The sequence below is a fragment of the Phoca vitulina genome, unplaced genomic scaffold, assembly GCF_004348235.1.
Source record: "Phoca vitulina isolate PV1807 unplaced genomic scaffold, GSC_HSeal_1.0 scaffold84, whole genome shotgun sequence".
Taxonomy (NCBI): Eukaryota; Metazoa; Chordata; class Mammalia; order Carnivora; family Phocidae; genus Phoca; species Phoca vitulina.
Genome location: NW_022589787.1, coordinates 1,334,364 through 1,353,081, shown reverse-complemented (window position 1 = coordinate 1,353,081; position 18,718 = coordinate 1,334,364). Strand labels below are relative to the sequence as shown.

The window sequence follows — 18,718 nt, the reverse complement described above, 5'->3', positions numbered from 1 at the left end:
GCACAGTGATTGTGATCCCAGAATTCTTTTCCTATATATAACTGATTGTACAACCTAGATTTGCAGCACAGTCTCAATTTTAAATATTAAGTTATTCCCATAAATCATAAAACCAAGAATTCTAACATTTTCATATTTCCAGAGAGCCTCTTGTATTTCCTGGTTGGTCCCCCCCACCTTAAATATTGGTATGTAGAATTATTTTTGAGTGAGGAAATATACAGGTAGATAGCTGTATATTTTCAAGTACAAAAATAAATGAAAGTTCCTTTTCCTTTCTTAGCTAATTCTGAAACATAACAGTTGTTAAATGTAAGTGTAGAAAAAACATAAAATTGCCTGGCAAATACCAAGTAAGTATATCTGTGTAACTACAGATACATGCAGCTTTTTTCCTTTTTTGAGAGGTTTTTTAAAAAAAAAGTACAGCATATAGTTTTTACAGTTTCTGACTTTATTGAGATATAATTCACATACCATAAAATTCACCCTTTTAAAGCATACAATTCATTTTTAGTATATTTGTATTTAGTACATTTGGGTTTTCGTATATTCACCGCCACTAATTTTAGAACATTTCCATCATCCCATAAAGAAACCCTGTACTTGTTAGTAGTCATTCCCTATTTTTCTGTCCTCCAGCCTCTGACAACCACTAATCTGCTTGCTTTCTATATGGATTTGCCTGTTCTAGACATTTCATATACATGGAATCATAAAATATGTGCCCTTTTGTGTATGGCTTCTTTTACATAGTATTCTGTTTTCAGGGTTCACTAGTAGCATGTAACAGCATTTTATTTTTTTATGGCTGAATAATATTGCACTATGAATATATGCACTGTTTAGTCAGGCATCAGTTGATAACTATTTGGATTGTTTCCATTTTTTTGGTTATGTATCACATTGTTGTGAACATTCATATATAAGCTTTTGTGTGAACATACATATTCAACTCTCAGGTATATCTAGGAATGAAACTGCTGGGTCATAGGTACCTATATTTAACATTTTGTGGAGCTGCCAGAATCCTCCAAAGTGGCTGCACCATTTTACAGTTGCATCAGCAATGTATGAAGGTTGTTTCTTTTTTTTTCTTTTTTTTATTATGTTATGTTAATCCCCATACATTACATCTCTAGTTTTTGATGTGGTGATCCATGATTCATTGTTTGCATATAACACCCAGTGCTCCATGCAGAACATGCCCTCTTTAATACCCATCACCAGGCTAACCCATCCTCCCACCCCCCTCCCCTCTAGAATCCTCAGTTTGTTTTCAGAGTCCATAGTCTCTCATGGTTCGTCTCCCCTTCTGATTTCCCCCTGAAGATTGTTTCTGATAGCTCTACTTCTGTGCCAAAGTTGATTGTCTATTTTAGTAATTTTTATGGGTGTGAAGGTATCTCTTTGTGGTTTTGATTTGCATTTGCTTAATGATTAATGATGATTACAACATTTCATGTGTTGATTGGCCCTCTTTGGAGAAGATCTACTCAGATCCTTTGCTGTATTTTAATTGGGTCTTTTTTTTTTTTTCTTGTTGGGTTTTAAGCATTCTTTATACGTTCTGGTTACAAGTCCCTTATCAGATAGATGATTTCCACATATTTCTCCCCATTCTGTAGGATTGTCTTTTCACTTTCATGATTGTTTCCTTGAAGCACCCAAATTTTAATTTTTGGTGAAGTCCAACCTATGTATTTTTCTTTTGTTGCCTTTGGTGGTGTTATTTAAGAAACCATTGCCTAATCTAAGGTCATAAAGGTTTATGCTTGTTCTAAGAATTTTGTAGTTTTAGCTCTATGTTTAGGTCTATCATCTGTTTTTGAGTTAATTTTTGCATATGGTATGATTTAGGTGTAGATCTGGATTGCCTTTGGCATGTTTTTGGATATGGTATACAAATAGCTACCTTTTAGTTTTTTCCACTTGGGTAGCCAATTCTCTAGACCACTTGAGGGATCCTTTCCTCACTGATTTAAAATGTCACTTTTAATTTTATTCAAAGATTATTTATTTTAGAGAGAGAGGGAGTACATGTGTGCGTGAGCAAGGGAGGAGCAGAGAGAGAGGGAGAGAGAATCTTAAGCAGACTCTGCTGAGCACCCAGCCCGACTTGGGGCTCAATCCCATGACCCTGAGATCATGACCTAAACTGAAACCAAGAGTTAGACGCTTAACCAACTGAGCCACCCAGGTGCCCCAAAATGCCACCTTTTTATATATTAAGTTTTCATAAACTAAAAAAATAAAGTTTTTTGAAGTGTGTGAACATATTTTCATCTCTCCAGGGTAAACACCTTAAGTTGTAATTACTGGATCACATGACAAGTTTATGTTCATATTTATAAGGCATTATTTTCCAGATAGTTATACAATTTTGCATTCCCACCAGCAGTGTATGAAAGTTCCAGTTCTTCCAAATCCTTGTCAGCATTTGATACTCTCAAATTGCAGACATTCCGATGGGTGTGTGGTGGTATCCCATTGCAGTTTCTTTTTCTTTAACTATGGTAAAATACACGTAACATAAAAATCCATCATTTTAACTTTTTTTAAGTGTACAGTTCAGTGGCATAAAGTATATTCATGTTGTGCAGCCATCACTCTTACTCATCTCTGGAACTTTTTCATCATCCCAAACTCAAATTCTGTACCTGTTAAACAGTAACACTCCCCTGCCCCTGTTATCTTCCCCCTCCCTCCAGCCTCCAGTGACCACTGTTACATTTTCTGTCTCTAAGAATTTGACTATTCTAGCTACTTACGTAAGTGTAATCATACAATATTTGTCCTTTTGCTTCTGGCTTGTTTCACTTACCATGATATCCTCAGGGTTCACTCATGTTACAGCATGTATCAGAATTTCCTTCCTTCCTTCCTTCCTTCCATTTATTTTTGAGAGAAAGAGTGAGCATGCGAACCCACACATGAGCGGGGGGGAAGGGCAGAGGAAGGAGAGAAGCGGACTCCTCGCTGAGCAGGGAGCCCAATGCTGGGCTTGATCTCACAACCCTGAGATCATGACCTGAGTGAAATCAAGAGTCTGAAGCTCAAGTGACTGAGCCATCCAGGTGCCCCTCCTTCCTTTGTAAGGCTGAATAGTATTTCTTTGTATGTAAAAATACCACATTTGTTTAACCATTCATTCACTGGACACTTGGGTTGCTTCTTTTGGCTATTATGAATAGGCTGCTGTAAACATGGGTATACAGATAATCTCTTCAAGTTCTTGCTTTCAGTTCTTGCATGTTTAGTTCTTGGGTATATACCTAGGAATGGTATTGTAGGGCCATATGGTAATTCTGTTTAATTTTGGGGGGTGAATCAGCATACCATTTTCCACAGTGGCTGTACCCGTTTTACTTCCTACCAGCAATCACAAGGTTCCAGTTTCTCCACATCCTTGCTAACACTTGTTGTTTTGTTATTTTTAAAAAACAATATTCATACTAAAGGGTGTGAAGTATGGTTTTTACATTTCCCTGATGAAGAATGATGTTGAGATGTTTTCATGTGTTTATAGGCCATGTGTATATCTTTTTTGAGTATTCATATACTTCGCTCATTCTTTTCAGGATACAAACTCTTTATTAGATATATCTATTTCTTCTGTGTCATTACTGATTTTTTTTGTTAATTATTTTATTAATTACCAAGAGAGGAGTATTGAGACCTTCAACTGTAATTGTGAGCTTGCCATCTTTTCTTTCAGGTCTGTCCATTTTTGCCTCATGTATTTTGAAGCTCTAGCTATTAGGTGCTTTCACATTTAGGACTGTTAGATCTCTTTGTTGAATTGATTATTGTTATGAAATATCTCTCTGTGGTTCTCTGGTATTGTTCTTATCCTAAAGTCTCCTTTGTCTGGTATTAGTATAACCAGTCCTCCTTTGTTATGATTCATGTTTGAATATTATGTCTTTTCTAACTTACCTGTCATTATGTATAGTGTCTTTCTTTTGACAATATATCGTTGCATCTTTTTGATTGATTTTTATAATTTCTTGCTGTATTCAGTCCATTTGCATTTATTATAATTGACTATATGGTTAGGTTTAAGACTACCAAGTTACTATTTGTTTTCTGTTTGTTCCATCTATCTTCTTTCTCCCCTTTCCTGTTTTCTTTTGGATTGAGTGTTTTTATGGAAGTTTGTTTGATCTTTGCTGCTAGCTTATACCTTATTCTTCCTCTGCCCCCAGTGGTTGTGCTAGTACTTACAATATTCCTAAGTTTATATCACTCTCTCTATATATATATATTTATCAGTATATTGTGAGAATTCTAATACAGTATAAATTTGTTTACACTCTGTCATCCTTTTGGGTATTGTAGTCTTATATTTTACTTCTGTATAAGTTATAAACTCCACAGTCTCATTTGTAATTATTTCTTTTAAACGGCCAGTTGTTTTGTAAAGACATTTAAAAACCAAGAAATTATCAAACCAAGTTATTAAACCAAATTATCAACATTTTTTGGTATTTATGCTCATACTTACCATTTTCATTTTCCTTTGTGTAGATTTGTATAGATTTCTTTATGTAGACCCAGGTTTGAAGGACTTAGAAATTTTTAAAGTGCAGATCTTTTGGCCAAAAAACTTTTAGGTTTTATTTGCATGAAAATGCCTCTATTTCATTTTTATTGTTTTATTAGGAAAAATACTCAAATTCATACAGGTGTGAAATAATTGTAGAATGTAATTCCACAATTAACATTTTGCTTTGTGTCATATCTATCCATCTATTAATTTGTTTTATTTTTTTGATGCTTTTCAAAGTAAGTTGCAGTTATTAGTATTCCTCATCCTTAACTTCAGCATGTATATTGTAACTAAAACTTAGTAATTTATAACTTCAGTATATTGAATTTAACTGATTTTGGTATATTCCAGTTATTAACAAATCACCCTTAAATATCAGCATTTAGTTTGCTTATGAATTTGTGCTTTGTGCAGAGACTGGAAAGCATAGTTTGTCTTGGCTTTAAGCTTGTCAGAGAAGCTTGATAACTGATGTAATTTGATAATTGAAGGCTGGAATCATCTGAAGGATGGCTCACAAATCTGGAGATTGATGCTGGCTGTCAGGACTTCAGCTAGAGTTCAGGACTATGTTGCCTTTATATGTATGTGGTTGCTTGGCTTCCTTGCCAAGTGGCTGACTTATTCAATATGGCAGTGAATGGCATTTTTATGACCTAGCATTAAGTCACAGAGCACCATACTCTCTTGACTGAAAGAATCACAGAGGCCACTCAAATTAAAGGAGAAAGGACATAGACCCCACTACCTGATGGAGAATGCCAGTGTTGACCTTGTAAGAAGAGCATGTGTGATGGATTATATTGTGGTGGCAATCTTTGGAAAATAAAATCTACCACATACGTCATTCCATGAGTTTTGACAAATGTGTACACCTTTGCAGCACTTAAGTCCTATCAAGTTTTAGAACCTATACCCATTGCTAGTCAGTTCCTGTCCCCATATCACTTCTCCAAATCAACCATTGTTCTGATCACTTTTCATCCTAGATTAGTTTACCTTGCACTAGAATTTATATGAGGTTACTTTTACTCAGCATAATATTTTTGAAATTCATCCATGTTACTGCATGTATCAGTTGTTTGTAACTTCATTCTTACACTGTTTTCCGTTCCTAGCTGTTAGGAATAAAGCTAAAATGAACAATTATTTGAAAGTCTGTGTGGATATATATGATATCTTTTCTCTTGGGTAAGTGCCTAAGATTGTGATTTTTGGGTTATAGGGTAGTTATAATACCAGATCTTTTCTCCAAATTGGTTTGTTTTGTTTTACACTCCTACCAACAGTATATGAGATTTCCAGGGAGGAACAGAGGAGGAGGAAGAAGGAGGGGGAATGAATCTCAAGCAGACTGTGCTGAGCACAGAACCCAGTGCAGGGCTCGATCCCATGACCCCAAGATCATGACCTGAGCCTAAACCAAGAGTCTGATGCTTAACCAACTGAGCCACCTAGGTGCCCCATTTTAGCTTTTTGTTTCTGATGAGAAGTCTATGGTTATGCCCATCTTCCTTCCCCTGTACTTAGGGTCTTTTCTCTCTGGCCCCCTTTTAAGATTTTATCACTGGTTTGTGATTATCCTGCTTAGGATTTGTTCAGTTTTTCTGTTTTTGTTTTTTTGATTTGTGCATTTATGGTTTCATCAAATTTGAAATAAGTGTCAGCCATTATTTCTTCTATGTATTTTTTAAATCACTTCCCTTCCTCTTACATGGTCTCTTTTTCCTGGGACTCCAGTTACATATGTGTTAGACCATTTGATCTTGTCTTCAGGTCATTAACATATTATTTTTAGTCTTTTTGTCTCTCTGTGCTTCAGTTTGCTTTGTTTTCTGTTTCATTGTTCCTTTTTTTCTTCCTATAGTGTCAAATACTTTCAGATATCTTAGTTTGTATTTCTAAAACTTCCATTTGATTTGTGTTTTCCATTTCTTAACATAGCCTTTGAATTTTTGACCATATTTATAATAGTATTTGAAAGCCCTTATCTACTGGTTCCATCAGTTTCTTCATTTCAGGGTCCATTGATTGGTTTTTTCTCTTGGTTCTGGGTCATATTTCCTTGTTTGCCTATTTAGTAATTTCTTACTGGATGCTGCACATCGTAATAGTCTGTTGTTGAGTGACTAGATTTTGTTGTTTTTTTTGAGTATTAAACTTTGTTTTGGAAGCCAGCTAAGTAACTTGCTGGTCACTTTGATCCCTCAAGGTTATATTAGGGTGTGTCTGCAGAAGTCTTTATTTAAGGCTAGTAGTTACTGTAAAGGCATGACCCTTCTTAGTTCTCTACAAAATATCCCTAGTGTCGGTATATTCTCTTCACTCTGGTTCGGGGGAGTTTAGGGATTTCCCAGTCCTGTATGAGCACTGGGAATATTTCAGCTCACTGCTCCTCTTTCTCTAGTTTCAAGGAGTCTTTTACCTTACAGTTTAGGAGCAGAATCAAAGGATTACCAAGTGGCAGATTTCTGGAGCCTTTTCTCTGCATAACTGCCCTCCTCTCATTCTGTTTTACAAATTCAGCCTCTGGAACTCTGAGTTTTTCACTTTAGTAATACTGTTGCCCTCTGATTAGATTTCCCCTTCATTGGCTACAGATTGGAAAGTGCCTCCAGACAGAAATCTGAGCATTGGGGTGCTCACTTCATTTCTGTTGGTTCTCTCATGGATCACAGTCCTGCATTGTCTGTTACCCAGATCTGAAAACAGCTGTTTCATATGTTGTCTTTTTTTTTTTTTTGGACAGGAAGCCACTTAACATACTTTTGGGTCTTTCTCTGGGCTTACCTTCTGTTCCACTTACTGTTTATCTAATGCTCATACCTTACCTTAAAATAAACTTTTGATTGAAGTATAATATACATACAGAAGAGTGCACATAAAATGTACGCATAGCTTGTCGAACTTTCACACAGTGAGCACGTTTAGCCAGCAGTCAGATCAAGAAATAACAGCAGCAGCAACTCTGAAGCCCCTTACACTCTTTGTTACTACCTCTCTTCCCTCAGGAGTTACCACTATCTTGACTTCTAATAGCATAGATTAGATTTTCCTGTTTTTATACTTTATATAACTAGAATCCATCATATTTAGTTGTGTCTGGCTTCTCTCACTTAACATATTTATGACATTCATCCACATTGTTGGTTGTAGTCGTTGATAGTTTATGATAGTTGCTGTATAGTATTCCACTTTAGGAATATTCCACAATTTATTCATTTTGCTGTTGATGTACAGATAATTTAGTTACTTTCGGTTTGGGACTACTTAGAATATTGCTATTCTAAACATTCCACTAAATATATACTCATTTCTGTTTGATGTATACTTAGAAGTGGAAATTTCAAGTCCTAGAGTATGCATGTATTTAGTTTTAGTAAATACTGTCAGGTTTTTGAGAGTTGTACTGATTTTAATTATACTATTTAATATTCTATGGTTTAATCCCTGGTAGAACAAGTTTCTTGAGAAAAAGACATTATTCTTCCATTAGAAGGTGAAATTTTCTTGGTTATTTTGGTATGCTTGGTCTTCAGAACTTTTGTTAAATTGGCATTGGATTAAATTTGTGTTAATTGGGAAAAAATGATACCCTGTTTGTTTATACATGAATTCCATTTGGAACTAGCCCAAAATCCTTTGTCAGGATCCTGATTCTTTTTTTTTTTTGTAGAAGGGAGGTGTGGTGTCAAGAAAACATAGTCTCCATTACTATGAGAATAAAAAATATGGATAAAATGAGCCGTACCATGAACCAGTTTATAACTAGAAGCACTGATAAATGTATATAGATAGCTATAAGGCAGAAAATAATAAATATAGGATAGAAATTAATAAGTATTGTATTAATAGCATATAATAAGACCCAAAAGATGTGGTTATTTACAGAAGAGCTTAGAGAACCCTGTGAGATATAGCCTTTAGAATGAATAGAGTTTTTAATAGGGTATGGTAGATTGTTGTTGGATGGAGTTTATTTAGCAAAGGCTAGGGAAGTATTTCTGAGTGAAGTGACCTGAGAAACAAAACATTGAAGTCAGAAATACTGATGGCCAGTATGTAATAACCAGTAATCCAGGGATGGGACTAGATCATCAAGTGCCTGGTAATAATGTTATGTAGTGGGCAGTAAGGCTTGTATGAAAGGGTAGAGATCAGTGACAAGGACCACATATGATATGTAGAGTTTGAAATTTATCTTGTAGGCATTAGGGAAGCATAGACTATTTTGAGCTTGAGAGTGATATGACAAAGTCGGGAAGATAATTCTAGTAGAGGGAGTAAAGGATACAGGCAAATGGGAAACCAGGTGAAGTAATGAGTGTCTGTACTATTTTGGTATACGTGGAGAAAAATAAGGAAGCAAGAGATACTTCAAAGGTAAAATTTATAGGATTTGATTGTAAATCAGAAGTATGGTACAGTGGAATGAGGATGGCCTTTAGAATCAGACAACTTGTGTTTGAATCATAACCTTTATTTACTAGTTAAATGATCTAAATAAAGCAAGTCACTTAAGAGAAAACTTTCCTCTCTGTGAGTATCTTCAAGCATTAGAAGTATAAAAATGAATGATCCAGAGTCTGGACTGGCAGGTTTGGGCCAAGTTGTGTATAGTTTGATCTGAAATGTTTGGAAGATTTAGTTTTATTCTGAAAGCAACTAAAAGTCAACAAACAAAGAATTGGGGGTAGTGTTGGAATATGGGAGATTTCTGAGATAGAATTTGTAGCACTGGGTGAACAATTTGCTGTACTGGGAAAGAGGGGGGGCCTTCTCTTTAGAATATGACTAGGCGAATGGACTGATAGAGCCATTATTATCTCACAAGGTTTTTCTTAATATGTGTGCTAAATCTTGCTCATGCCTCAGAGCTTAGTTTATATGTCACTTCATGAAGAATGCCTTTCCTGTTTTCCCAGATTGTCAGAACTCTGTATAAACTTACCATATCCTGTGTTTCTCTCTCATAACACTGAATTATACATTGCAAATGCATAATTTACTGTGGTTTTTTATTATTTGTACCCATTTTGCTTATTACATGAGGACAAGAGATTATGTCTAATTTCTTTAACTGTGGTTTTTTTTTTTTAAAGATTTTATTTATTTATTTGACAGAGAGAGACAGCGAGAGAGGGAACACAAGCAGGGGGAGTGGGAGAGGGAGAAGCAGGCTTCCTGCGGAGCAGGGAGCCCGATGTGGGGCTCGATCCCAGGACCCTGGGACCGTGACCTGAGCCGAAGGCAGTCGCTTAACCAACTGAGCCACCCAGGCGCCCCTTTAACTGTGTTTTTATCCACTTCATAGGCACTCAAAATCTATTACACTTTTTTAATTGAGATATAATTGATGTATAACATTGTATTAGTTTCAGCTAGTAGACATTTTTTGAATGAATGAATAAGAATTTGAAGGTTAACAGGTATCAACCCGCATAGTGGTTAGGCTAAATAAAAATGAGAGGGAGAAAATAAAGAATGGCAACAATTTTTTCAGTCTGTAACTAGAAGAACAGCTAGATGGGGCACATTTAAGTTGGGAGTGAGTTTTTTGGGAAATAATTGAGTTTGATTTTAGATGCTAATGATAACATCAAGTGTATGTGTACCATTGGTAATTGAGAGTAGCAGACTTACAACTCAAGTTAAAGACTAAAAGATGTAGAGTTAAGGATCCTAAGTATAGAGGTGCTATAGAAATGGATGGAATTGCACGGATAATTAATTTAGGTTAAGAAAAGGGACTAGTGCAAGAAACTTGAGTGACCAAGAATGAGAGCTAGGAAGATGAATTAACGGAAGGCCTAGTTGCTGTCAGAGGTAGAATGTAGGTAGGTACAGCATTATGGAAGTGAGAAGAGGTGAGGAACGATTAGGGGCCACAGGATTTAGAATACACAGGAAAGATGATGACTTCTGTAAGAAAAATGTCAGTAAGTGGAAGGTATTGTATATCAGCAGCTGAGCTAATGGTTTTTAGGTCTTTTCAGCAGTTGAAGGAAAATAAGGAGCCAGTACTCACCGGTTAATGGAGTTGAGGGGATTATGTGGGGAGTACTATATGAAAGCAGTATTTAAACATTTTAGCCTAACTATAGAATGGATGAGAATAGTCTTTGATCAGTTGTGAAATTTATAAATGTACAAAACTTAAAAGAGTTTCAAGAAGAAGCTTTACCCATAAATTTAAGAGATAACCATGGTGCACAGGAGAAGGGAAGTGCTGAGGGAACGCAACAAAAAAGTGATAGAAAAGGTAGTCTGTGAAATTAAGGTTTGACCTAGGTTTAGAAGGAGGTGAAGGAAATAGGCTATTGGAGAGGAGATGCAGCACATACCAGATGTAGTAATAATAATATAGACATGTATATATGTGTTGTGTATATATAGAGTGAGATTTGGAAGAGATGAAGCACATACCAGATGTAGTAATAATAATATAGAGACATGTATATATGTGTTGTGTATATATAGAGTGAGATTTGGAAGATGGACCATTTTAAGAATAATGAAAATGTTAGAGGGGCAGATGAATGTAGACCAATAAAGGCATATCTTACTAGATTTCATTTTTTATTCTTAGATTATTATTAGACTGAGCCCTCTGTTGGAGAGGGACACATATAAATAAAGGCACTAGATCTGGTATTAGGGTGCTAATGGTAAATTTGCAAAGATAATACCTAACATTTCTGGTTCTTAAGGTTTGTCTTGCTTATCCTATATCATTCTAGATTTGGTATATTTCCCTGTTTTTATGTGTTCCTAATCTTCTAAGGCAGGGTTTCTCAAATTGGGATCTGTGCATTGCCTGAAATGTATGTTAAAAATACACATTCATGTACCCCCACTTTATGCACTGAATCACAGTCTTTGAAAGTAGAGATCAGGTATTCATTTTTTACAGATTTTCCCAGCTGATTCTATTATTGAATAGATTGAGACCTTGGTCCTCTAAGGTTTTAAAACTTGGTTAATTAAAAAAATATGTATATGCTGAGCATTCATTTTTCTACCATCAACCTGTAGGGCACTGGGTGGGTTTCTTAATCTTTGGGAGTTGGTTTCTTCATATATGATGAAAGGAAATGGGTTAAAAGATTGCAGTTCTTATTCCCCTGAGAAATGCTCCTATCATATACAAATGAGTTAAGAATTTACAGTGATTATTTGGGTGCATGCTTCAAGCTCAGAATTTGGTTTTTGGTGAGTTTAGTTTCGATAGAAATGTTAAATATTGTATTTAAGAAATAGTCATTGCTACCATGTATTGAGCTCCTGTTATGTGACAGGAAGCATTGTCCTACATACTGTGAAAACATTTTCTCTAAAACTCAAAATTACCTGACGCCTGAGACTCAGAGACGAAAGACCTGCCTGAGGCTGCTAATCTAGGAGGTAGTGGACAGGTGCCTGTAAAATGTACCTAACATAGCAGGTGCTTAGCATAGAGAATTTAATTAAAAGCTAAATTGTTATAGGTTATCTGAAGGAATTAGAGGCATATAGTCAAACAGTTTTCATACATTTTCAGCCCTTTTGGAAGAAGGGAAGAGTAAAGAAATGGCAAGCTCTAAGCCCTGTGGATGAATATGGGAAACGTGGCTCTGCCAGCTGAAAGCACTGAGGCAACAGGTCCTGTCTGACCACCCTTGCATGCATCCTGGCAACAGCATTAGGGACACTTGTCTGTTCATATGTTTTTGGATAGTCATAAATATTAACAAAATGAATTTCCTTTTAATGAATTTTGGGGGAAAATTTCTTTTGAGTTTATCCAGTTGTTATGTGAAAAGAATTGAGTGAGGTGTTTTATATTTTAGGTTAAAAATCTGTAAGAACCTGATTTTAGAATTCACCAGCTCCTCAGAAGTTTGGCGAAATATGGTATGTTTCTGTTTTTATTTTTTGGAATTCAAAATTGCATGTATATCTTAATGTCATAGTTAGAATATAATGACAAACATTTTCAGCAAATTTGAGTGCTTGCCATTTTTAAAGCAATGTGCAAGGTACTAAATCACTGTGCTGCCAGGTAGACTATGAGGGACATAAGTGGGATTCTGAAAGAAATCAGAAGAGGTTAGTGTGTTATGAGAAGTGAAATCTTATGCATGAGAAGATTGGACGGGGCAGGTTTGGCTGTTAGACTATATGAGTTAATAATAGCTTCCATTTGTTGAGCTCTTACTATGTGCCAGGCACTATTCTGAGCAATTTTATATGTTGGTTTGTTCATCCTCAGGACAGTCCTCTGAAAAAGACACTATTGTAGTCTTAGTTCTCCCTATGAATGAAATGAGGCTCAGAATGGTTAAGGAACTTGCCCAAGAGTTGCCATCTAGTAAGTGACCAAACAGGGACTTGAATCCAGATTGGCTCTGGAGCTTGTTTGTGCTCTGTTGAGCACTGGACCTCATAAAAAAGGAGACTAGTAGAGAGAACTTGACTCAGTAATTTTCAAAATACATGTAGCTCTTCAATGAATTAATTTACTTCAGTTGATTAGTTAAGAGGTATTTTAACTTACGTTGACAGATTAGAAAGTTAGACTTCTTTGGATCTTCTTAATCTATATACACATTTAGTATTATGAGAGAGAACCCAAGAGGGAACATGGTTCATTTCAGGGACGCCGTTGCCTCTTCCTCATGTGGCCTCAGGAATGTCCTAGGCTCTTATTAGGAGACATGTAGCTATGATAGGGAAATTGTATTATTTCTTCCAGGGATTATAAGTCCCATTTATTGAAGTCACCTAAAGTTATTTATATATATTAAGGCCAGCCCTCACCTTTATTTGAATTTGAAGCCCAAGTTTATAGGCTGCTGCAGAGGTATGGGCCTAAGCACTGATATTTCAAGTCTTCTCTTCATATTCTCAGATACCTTACTATTTTATATTGAGTTTTAGGTCCATGCTGGTAACCACCTTCTGTAGTTGTCTCTTGTCACTTTGAAGTGACTATCAAAGGGTGTTTTATTTTATTTAGTTAACTGTCAAGGGTATTTTTTTCTCCCTCTTAATTTTGTCATTTTTCCTTAGCTCACTTTTCAGATTTGGCCTGGATATACAGTTTGGTAGGGAAATAATTAAGGGGAAAACTAGCTGCACAAAATGAGTTCTCAATACTGGGATATTTCAGATGTATATCTTTGCCAGAATTATATAGGATTAGGATGTCTGATAAATTTGAACCATGACAATCAAGAAAGTTCAGCTAAGGCCACGTAAGGGAATCAAAAGATACTAGGTTGAGGGAGGAGGACGTATTTTTATATTTTGCCAATCTCTTCATGAAATTGAGTATTAGTGGATTTATGGCTGAGAAAGAATAGAAAAGATTTTCATGAAGTACCCAAGATGTTTGGGCTAATGTTAGATTACCTTACTTAAATATAGAATAAGTAGGACTAGACTTTGTGTGTGTGTGTGTGTGTGTGTGTGTATGTATATAATTATTTATTAAGCATTTGACTACTTGGAAAACCCTATGACTGTTAGTCTCATTTAAACAATTGCCATATTCTAAATCTTTGCTCCATTACATATACATAACTTATGAAACTCTCCTATAGTAAAACTAAGACCAAAAAATTCTAACCCTGGATAGGAAATCGGTAAGTTTGAGTTTTAATCTTAGCTTCTGCACTAATTCTAAAATCTTGGGCAAGTCAATTAATCACTCTAAGTCTGCTTAGTTTGTTTTTTGTTTGTTTGTTTTCTTAAATTCTTACTGTAGTATCTGCCCTGATTAGGTAGAGCCAAAGTTGTCATGAGGCTCAAGCAAGATACTGTTGACCAAAATGCATTGTAAACTGTAACACTCCATAAAAGTACAAGAGATTATCACCACATTTTCTCAAGAGAAGAGATCATTTAAGGGGAAAAAATAATCCTGGAAAATAGTCCTTAAAAGCATTTCTATAATAATTACTCTTCTGATGAATGTTGCATTGACACCTAATTTGAAGCTTTGAAGATTATTTTTTGAACGATGGATTGGATTTATATATTAAAGTGTTCTAACTAAAGATTTGTTTAATTTGTTAGAGTTATTAAACCTACGCTCAGATCAAGTTAGCAGCTAGACTGGTGTGACAACCTGTTTTTAATCAGTGACTCAAAGCTGTGATCACCCTGATGTCACCGAATGGCCACAGCTTGTAAAAGGTAATTTTGAATGTTATTTTACAGCCTTTAAAAGGCTGTTATTGTAAAGTAAAATACGTGCTGTAAAAAATGAAGAAAATGTATAGTTGGCAGGAATAATGTGAATAGTTTACCTAAGTGTTAATGCGCTTCTCCATTAAATATCCTTCCTAAAATATTTTATGCTTTTTCCCCCCAGTTCTGTGTGTATAAGTAAACAGGAAGGTATTTCTCAAAAATTTCAAGTTTTTAAATAAACATGTTATTATGAACATTATAAAAACTATGAAAAAATTCTCAGTGTGCATTTTATGTGGTGAGAGTTTTAACTAAAATGCTTCTCTAGAAATTTTTACAACTTTAATAAAACTGGTGTAATTTTCTTTCCTAAAGAGTTGCAGTGGAGGTAAAAGGAGTGACTTGCAGGCTGGACAAGCTGCACCCATTATTATTGGAAATGAGCCTCCATTTGAATGTTCTGGCTCATGCTGCAGTATTTAGATTAGGAGGCATTTTGTGATCACTTTTCTGTGATCCAAATCAAGACCCTAAAATAGAGACTTCCAATACTTACTTTTTATTTTCTAATATTACTTACTATTTGTTTTAAAATTTTTTTTCTGGTTTGTTATTGTGACAAGTTTTAGGTTAACCTGAGTCAGTACTTTTTTTTTTTCCTCTTTGGTTATATCCTGGATTTGGTAAATTTATGAACATGTACTAGATCCTTACTTCCCAAAACTCAACAGTGATGAATAAAGAGACTCTTTAGTGGCCAAAGTAAAGCTTTGAAACAATTGGTAGATGTTACATAATTTCATAGTTTTGGAAATGAATGCTAACTTCAGGATATTTTTTGGTAAGTTATTTACAGTATTACAGAAATATAAGCAGAATGACTAGAAATTTATTCAGACATGTACTATTACTTATAACCGCCAGAAAAGTGTTTGTTTTTTGTATATTCACTTTTCTTTTAATTAAAAACAATTTCCATTTTGAGTAGAAAACAGCTTGGGCTAATAACCATGTTTATGAGACCCAGGATAGACCTGTTTTAGGGTAATACTCTTTCATTCCTTCCTTATTCTTTTGTCCTTCTGTTAGACTGAATTGGTTTAATTACTTGGTTTGACAAATAAATGTTTTTTTTGTAGCTCACTTGAATATATGTTAATATTAAATGGTAATCCACTATACTTATAATAATTTGGTGACAGTTTGATGCTAATGTTTACATATTCTCTTGTTTAGGGAACAGAAATTGGAAAACAGTGTAGTTACCTTTTGATGATGTATTTAACTTCTATCCCATTTCTCAAAACTTTGTAGCCGTTATATATTGTGCTTCTAAGACTCGGATTTGTTTTCCCTCTGCTTGTGTCTTACCTTTTTGCAGTAGTATTTTAATTTTCCTGTCATTGTGTCCTCATTTTTTTTCCCTCTCTCTTTCTCTATCCCTGTTAATTTTGAAAGTTTTGCCGCCTGCGTGTTTGAAAGCTTCTAATCTGCCTCTCTTCCCTTAGTGCCAGCAGGTTTATTTTTTGTTTTGCAAGCCTGCTCTGCCTCCTTACAGTATGACATCTGATGCTGGAGGGTCGCACTTTCAAAAATGAGTCAGCTGGTACATGGGGTTATCATCAGTTTTTAGCTCTTCTGTCTGAGACATACAAACAAGTTTGGAAGCAATCTTGGGGTACTTACCCACAAGGCTGGTGGAGACCAGGTGTGTCACAAAGGTGATTTGCTTGCTCCCTGGGGGAGAGGGTGGAGTGAAATTTTTGCATTTGTGTCAGTGCCAAGTCACTGCCACCTCCAGCATGCCCCAATTTTTGGTTCTAATATAACTTTGTGCAAAATTGAAAATGTAAATATACTGCAAAGAGGATCTAAAATATTTGAGCTGCTGGAGTCTCTCTCTCTCTTTTTCTTTTTCTTTTTTTTTTTTTTTGCATTCTTGTCCTTGGACTCTAAATGAACTGCAGTGAGGGGTAATTTTGAAAGTCTAATAAAGAAGTAAGATTTTTAAAAGCTAAGAAATGTGGAGAACAGTTTGTTTCTTTTTTTTTCTTTCTTTTTTTTTTTTTTGCTGGTGGCTCTGATTTTAAGATTCTTTTGTTAAAGTTGTTCACAATTAGAAGTCTCAAGTCAGTGATAAATTTACAGATCAGGTCATTGTAATGTCATTTGGAAAATTTAGTTTTTGATCTCTAAAAAAATTTTTGAGAATTTGAGTGTTAGCAATCAAGATTATGTTGATTTAACTTAGTATACATTGACCAGTGCTGTTTATAAAACTGAATAGGGTAACAGGAATTTATTTTTTTTAACGGCATGGTAGGAATAGGCAAAATTCATTCATACCCCAAAATGAAAGTAAGACTTTTTAATGTCATAGAATTTTGAATATTTCTATGCAAGATAGTAATAGTATATTAAAAAATAATAGAAAACAACTGGCAACTATTTATAACTGAAATCAGTTCACAGTTATCCATAGTAAAATTTTAATACCCCAGCTTGGTACACTTTTGATAGGTAATGCATTTTGCCAGTATATTTTCAGGGAAGGTTAATTTCATTGTTGAACCAAGATAATCGTGATTAGAATGGTAAATCTGACTTAAAGTGTCTCAAAATTCACTAAGGCTATTAGATTAAAATTTGAATTATCTAGAGCAGAAGTTAGCAAACTTTTTCTCAATGGGCCGGATAATAAATACTTTAGGCTTTGTGGGGCATATATCTCTTGTCAGTTTCTCACCTCTGCTCTTGCAGTGTCAAAGCAGCCATGGACAATGTATGTAAATGAATGAATTGTGGCTGTATTCCAATACAAAAATAGGTGCCTGACCCAGGCCTTAGTTTGTTGTCCCAGGAAATAGTTTGCTGACCCCTGATCTAAATATAGTTTGGGACTGTGAATACCAGTGAATACTTTTGATATTTTGGATAACCAATAGTTGGCTGTAGAAAGTTTCATAGTTGTATGTTTTTATTATAAATATTTGACTTTGTGAATAATTATGATTTATTATACATTTTACTCCTTTGTATGTTGGTATCTAAATAGTGTTTACAGTTTCCTTTCCTTAAAAAAATGCACTGACTTTTTTATTAGTCCAGCTTTTATAATAAACGTGTTGAATGGCAATCTGATTTGATCACTTTTTTCTTCTGTTAAAATCTTTAGTTACTTTTAAAACTGTTAACGATTAAATCTTGTTTTCAAATTTGTCTACTAATATAACATGTCTGCCCATTTTTGGAATATGGAATGTTTTGCTTAACTTTCCTCAATTGCATTTTACAGATCGCCAGGAGAACCTCAGTCTGACGACATCGAAGCTAGCCGAATGTAAGTGTAACTTGGTTGCGGCTGTGCTGTCTTTTAAGTTACCCTAGATTGCTTTAAAGGTATTAAATTATTTGAAAATTATTTCTAGTTATGAGAAAGTAATACATTAAAAAATGGGAGAGAGGAGCGTGCCTACTATTTTTCCTACCAAATAAATACCTCTGAACTTTGGTACCATGTCACTAGATTTCTACTTTTAGGTAGATAGTTGTATACTCCTGCATTATAATGTGTTTTTGGTTACCTGGCAGTTGTGTGGAAATAGAGAGGGGAAAGAGTTCAGGTTAACAATCATTTATTAAATACTCACTATTCAGCTGGTGATGTGTTGTGGATACAGAGATGCGTAATAATTAGTTCCTAACCCACAGAATTTTATAGTCTATTCAGTGTGAAAGAGAAACAAATCTTTAGTCAACTGTGGTAGAAGGATACCCAGGATGCAGCAGGAACATAAAGGAGTACTGGGTTACCTGGGTATACAGTAGGAACCTAATCCATGTGGCAGGGAAGTAGGGGTGGCCAGGGTAGGCCAAATTAAATCCAGTGTAACTGGGAGTTAGTGGAAGGCATCAGCAGGGTTGTTCTAGGCAGAAGTATGGGTGAAGTTATAAAGCGGCATAGTGAGCATAGGGAACAGTAGGCAGTTG

The 18,718-nt window shown here is 35.2% G+C and overlaps 2 protein-coding genes across 6 annotated transcripts in view; one reads left to right on the top strand and one right to left on the bottom strand.

The window, feature by feature from the left end:
* The window catches only part of UBE3A (ubiquitin protein ligase E3A), a 96,737-nt gene that overhangs the window by 12,189 nt on the left and 65,830 nt on the right, over nt 1–18,718 (top strand). The window contains exons 1-4 of one of the 5 annotated variants that reach the window (XM_032395368.1): nt 10,429–12,193; nt 12,382–12,445; nt 14,612–14,731; nt 18,024–18,068. In XM_032395368.1, coding sequence (XP_032251259.1) covers nt 14,712–14,731; nt 18,024–18,068 — 65 coding nt within the window. In that variant the 5' untranslated portion in view covers nt 10,429–12,193; nt 12,382–12,445; nt 14,612–14,711. Of the gene's footprint in view, nt 1–10,428; nt 12,446–14,611; nt 14,732–16,236; nt 16,437–18,023; nt 18,069–18,718 lie in introns of those variants that run through there. The other 4 variants (XM_032395371.1, XM_032395370.1, XM_032395369.1 and 1 more) reach the window with 4 other exon arrangements.
* Nucleotides 2,204–18,718, bottom strand: part of LOC116626175 — a 222,725-nt gene continuing 206,210 nt past the window's right edge. Inside the window, exon 8 of the transcript XR_004298188.1 lies at nt 2,204–2,511. The gene's annotated coding sequence lies outside the window, so the exon portion shown is untranslated. The remainder of the gene's footprint in view (nt 2,512–18,718) is intronic.